This window comes from Limulus polyphemus, unplaced genomic scaffold (assembly GCF_000517525.1).
Source record: "Limulus polyphemus unplaced genomic scaffold, Limulus_polyphemus-2.1.2 Scaffold4987, whole genome shotgun sequence".
Classification (NCBI taxonomy): domain Eukaryota; kingdom Metazoa; phylum Arthropoda; class Merostomata; order Xiphosura; family Limulidae; genus Limulus; species Limulus polyphemus.
This window is the reverse complement of record NW_013670597.1, coordinates 57570-62940: the sequence shown is the minus strand read 5'-3', so window position 1 is coordinate 62940 and position 5371 is coordinate 57570. Positions and strand designations below refer to the sequence as shown.

General features: G+C 31.2%; 1 protein-coding gene across 1 annotated transcript in view; it reads right to left on the bottom strand.

Annotated features, from left to right (window-relative positions):
• Positions 1 to 767: 767 nt before the first annotated feature.
• LOC106471956 (L-gulonolactone oxidase-like) overlaps positions 768 to 5371 on the bottom strand; it is a 32664-nt gene continuing 28060 nt past the window's right edge. The window contains exons 10-12 of the mRNA XM_013932580.2: positions 3662 to 3826; positions 1527 to 1617; positions 768 to 1294 (exon numbers count right to left, since the gene is read on the bottom strand). Of these exons, the coding sequence (XP_013788034.1) occupies positions 1163 to 1294; positions 1527 to 1617; positions 3662 to 3826 (388 nt within the window). The 3' untranslated portion in view covers positions 768 to 1162. The remainder of the gene's footprint in view (positions 1295 to 1526; positions 1618 to 3661; positions 3827 to 5371) is intronic.

Sequence of the window (5371 nt, the reverse complement as noted above, 5' to 3'; positions counted from 1 at the left end):
ATTTTAATGTATAACTCGGCTACTTTTGAATGTTTAAAATGTTATTTTAATGTCGTCTAACCCGGCTACTTTTGAATGTTTAAAATGTTATTTTAATGTCGTCTAACCCGGCTACTTTTGAATGTTTAAAATGTTATCTTAATGTCTAACCCTGCTACGTATTTTTTTTCATGTGTAAAAGAATAAAATGAAGATTTCAGTGCGTATAAAAATAACTATATTGGATAAAATATTTGGTCACCTAAACACTTTGTTTACCACACTTTTCCCAACTATTCTATTATTAATATCTAGCAGGTTTGGTTTGAAATAGGGTGGGTGAATGATTTTATCCAAAGTTAATCCTTAAGACCCACACACACATACATATATATGTTTAGTTAACCCATCAAAGAAGATTACCTCAGACAACAAACTGAAATAAACCCTCTGAGAGTTGAACTATTGAAAAATCAAGAAACTTTGTTTTTCTATTCATGCTAGCCTGATTCATAATATCTCTGCACTAATACCAGTTTACTTCAAAATGAGAAGTACGTCTAACATAGAGAACAAAAATAACAATGAAAGTATTAAAAAAATAGTTAATTATAAGTATTAAAAAACTCACTATTATTATTCATGTTAATTTCTAATGAAAGCAAGCTATCTACATAGATCAGAACTAAAAATCAACCCTTAATAACCCTTTCTTAATTCTGTTTGTAAGAAACATTTCTAAAAGGTGTAGAAAATGAAGTTAGGTTAGACCTTTAAGTCATTCAGTCTTTTTTTCTTCAGTGAAAAATTCACAAATACGTTTTACAGCTATTACCAACTGGCAATTACCTGTAGTTTGGAGTTACTGAAGCCTGAAAATAGCTTATATGATGCACTGATAGTACATAAAAGATATCTGAAAAACACCTAATTCTTAAACTACTCTTCTATTGACAGGAATAAAAGTAGTTTTAACTTGTAAATAATATTTCGAAACTAAGGTGAGCTTTTGATATTAGTTTGAGTCCGAGTTCTTGGTTTGGAAGTTTTTTTATTGGTTTGAGTCCGAGTTCTTGGTTTGGAAGTTTTTATATATATATGTGTGGGATGACTTTCAATAAGAGCACCAAAACTAAGACATCTAGATCAGACACCATAACAGTTACCAAAATCTCATTAATCATCAATGGTCGAGTATTCTATCCAAATAAGAGTTTCTGAACATATCAATGGGATCGATCCGTTGTCGTACTTGGCACCAGGTGTCAAAATGTGGATACATCTGTCGGAGCTCTGTGGCTGTCACACTGTGAGCCTGGATTAAAACAAGATCACTAATTAATCATATTATTGTTTTATTAACTTTGATATCAATGTAAATGGAAACACAGTTAATAAACAATGATATCGAGAAATATTTGTTGTTGTTTTTTTTACTTTTTAAATTAATATACATAAACACAATGTGTTATCACATACACACAGACATAAAAGAGGTAAAACAAGGTAAAAAGTTCTCAAAGCCTTTCTTTATTTCAGAAGCTCACCTTTGCCCAGTGTGGTCTTCCACCTGCACTTCTCATTACTTCTTCATAGGCTGCCCAGTATCGTTCATGAGGAACATCTTTGTTGTAAGGTCTATTAAAATACAGACAAATTTACTGATACTGTTAGAAAAAATATATTTTTAAAAGTCTTGTTGAACAAAGCTCTGCATTTCAAGTCTATACAATAACGAGAAACAACCTGAAAATTTCATATGGCTTACCAGATTAATAAGTGTAAATGATATCATAGTGATTTATAAAGAAACAGAAACAGCCAGTAACTTCAGACCATGAAATGAACAAGTGTACACTGGGAAACTAACTTTTTACTGAGAAATCAGAGTAAATTACTTCTAGATGTTTACATCATCTCACTCTTTATATAAATATATGAAACCATATAACCCGAGTACTTTCCAAGGATAGACCTTTCTTTATTGGGGCAAACTTGGAATATATATATATATATATATGAAAAAAATGTACAGGGTTAAAATATTTTTTGTTCACTAAGAAGAGTTACCAATATTCTTCTAATTTTTCATATATTTATTTTACTCTTTCATCCCCACCATTTTATATTTTAACTTGATGGTCTTTAGAAATTAGGCTGTTACGATGTATTTGGCTTTTTCACTGTAGATATTACACGATGTAAAATTCTCTAGTTCATAGTTTTATTTCAGTTTAAAATGAACAATGTCTAATGAAAACTTGATCAAGATATTTGGAGATAAAGGAAATACTACTGTAGAGAAGAATAACTGATCTTATCAGTTTTGTTCTAAAGTAACTGAACCAGCCCGTGTGGACTTTTGAGGAAAAAGAGAATTATTTAAAATTATGGATTCAACTATGGTGATTAACTGTGTAACAAACATTTGTATATACGTTTGACTTGTTTTGAATATATTGTTTTAAAACAAGTTGATTTTGTGCTGTCTGTTTATTGTTGAAATTTATTGCCAACACATCACAGACACCTGCCATAAAAAAATCCAAGCCCTATAAAATCAAACTGTAAAAAGCAATAAAATATTTAGATAACAAAAGACCCAAGTTAACAATATTACTGTATTTACAACTAATTAACAAAGAGATAAAGATTGAGAGTTTGTAGCCTCATAAATAACATTTAATAACAGACTAAAGCTTGATTCTTGCAACTTTAACTCAAAAATATCACTTACCATTAAAAGTAAAATATTTGACCATAATTTATTTCTGTGAAACTTGTGTTAAAATTTCACCATCTAAACAACACTGGAAAATATCAGACCATTGCTTGATATGTTAAACCAGTGTTATGAAGCAGTATTATAAACTAAACTATGAATTGATTGGAACTTTACCTGCAAATCTTTTATCTACCTAATGTGGATGGGGAAATATATATAATGCCTACCTAATGTGGATGGTGATATATATATATAATGCCTACCTAATGTGGATGGTGATATATATATATAATGCCTACCTAATGTGGATGGTGATATATATATAATGCCTATCTAATGTGGATGGGGAAATATATATTATGCCTACCTCAATGCTGATCCTTGTTGATTATATTCATTGTATTTTAAGGAGTTTGTGCATTTCTGAGGTGTTTGGATATCTTTGGTTTTAAAATGCATTTTTCAATTGGTCAGCTGTTCATCAATCACCCAATGAAAAGGAGCCTTATGCAGACTTTGGTTTGACATAAACATCAAAACAGACAAGATAATCTTGGATCAATCCTAATAGCACTTATAATTTTGTTTATGGCCACAGCACCCCAACCCTTACAAGATTTTTCTCAACAAATTAGAATAAACTGGGCTGTTAGCCAATTTGGCAATAAGAATGATGGAAATCTGCTAAACCGTGATCGATTCTCATATATATAAATGCTTAGAGGTTAATAAAATTTCATTTAATAAATAGAGTACTGATAAAAGTGTGTTTTTTTTCCTGGGACAAAAAGTTAATAACACATTCCTTACTTTCAGACATAAGCAACTCAATCTAATGTCATCTATCTCTAATGCATATTCTAGTTAAAGAACAAAACTGATCAGTTGAGTACAGTTAACGAGATCTAAAAATACAAATAACTAAACAGTGACAGCAGCTTGAAAGAAGATACACACCTGTACATTATGATGTTAATATAGCACGTCTCCTGCCCATAGGAAGGACTAATGTATAGGTCATCTTCCTTGACAAATCGTACCTCCACTGGAAAGTGAGCATAGACATCAGGAGTCTTATCCAGCCACTCCTGTAGTTTCCACAAAACTGAACCTGTTTGGTCTCTTAATTACCAAAATACAAATCAAAACATTTACTTAAACTCTTGCTGTAGCACTTGCACATAAAATAAGTATTTTATTACTTTATAATACAAAGAAAAAAAATGCTTCTTATGAGAATATTTCACCCAAATGACCAAAGAAATATTTGCATACTTTCAAACTTTGCAATATTTCATAAGAAGCCCAACAATTTTCCTTATAATTTTAGAGTTGGGTAATCTGTCTGAATAAAGACATACTGATTTATCACTTTATCATACACTGTACATAATACTTTTTCTTCCAATTAAAGTTAACTAAAGAAAGTTTTGTCCACATTCACTCTATGCTAAAATGCAATTATGAAAGTTGACACATTTTTATGATTTTCCCTTGAATGGTCATGCCATAAAGTATCAACTCTGTCAGTCTGTCACTAAAATCTTTCTAGTTGATGAAGGATGTAATTAACAAAATTAATATGGATTTGTGTAAGTTTTGGAATGATGTAAGAAACATATGAGAAATGAGGAGCTTATGGACAGAATTTATAGTTTATAAACAAACCATTTATTAGAAAAAAGTATATTAAAACTTCGATAATTCCAGAAGACATCTTGAATCTTGGGAAATCAATTTGGTTATTTAACATCATACAAGTTTGAGTTTTATAACCTTTACATTTATTATACCTATTTATGTATATTGTCTCTATAAATTTTCCTGTATTTTCAGAAAAGATTATCCTATAGTTATTCCAATAACTTAAGTGTATGTTTACTTGAAAAACTGGGTATAAACTATAATGTCGTTGGTGAAATCAAACAGAATATTACGGTGGAATTAAAACATGAAACACATTTCCGTTAAGTTCTATTTCACTTAGTTTTTAATATGATTCACAGAATTTTTTATTTTAAACTTTGGTCAAAGCTGAAATGGTTTGGTTTGTTTTGAATTTCGCGCAAAGCTACATGATGGCTATCTGCACTAGCCATCCCTAATTTAGCAGTGTAAGACTAGAGGGAAGGCAGCTAGTCATCACCACCTACCGCCAACTCTTGAGCTACTATTTTATCAATGAATAGTGGGATTAACCATCACATTATAATTCCCCCACGATTAAAAGGGCGAGCATGTTTGGTGGGACAGGGATTCAAACCCGCGACCCGCAGATTACGAGTCAAGCGCCCTAACCACCTGAAATGTAAAATACTCTCTATTATTTGCCATTTTATCTAAAGCAACAGTACAAGTATTGAACATTGTTCTTTTGCAAGACAGAAAATAAAAGAAATTATACTTTGCTCACAAGTATTAGGCAGAGTATTCATGATGAAATTTGGTTGAATGAATGGCAACTGCCTGTTGTAAAAACACAGGTATAGAGGATGACGTTTCAAAAGTCTTCCACCTTTCATCTTCAGGTCAGTGTGTGTCTGGTGTTGTTGATCTTTACAATATTCTGGTGGATTGTTTAGTGCATGTTACGATTGGTTGGTTTATTCTGTTTCTGATTGGTGGAGAGACAACCTTTCATCTTCAGGTCAGTGTGTGTTTGGTGTT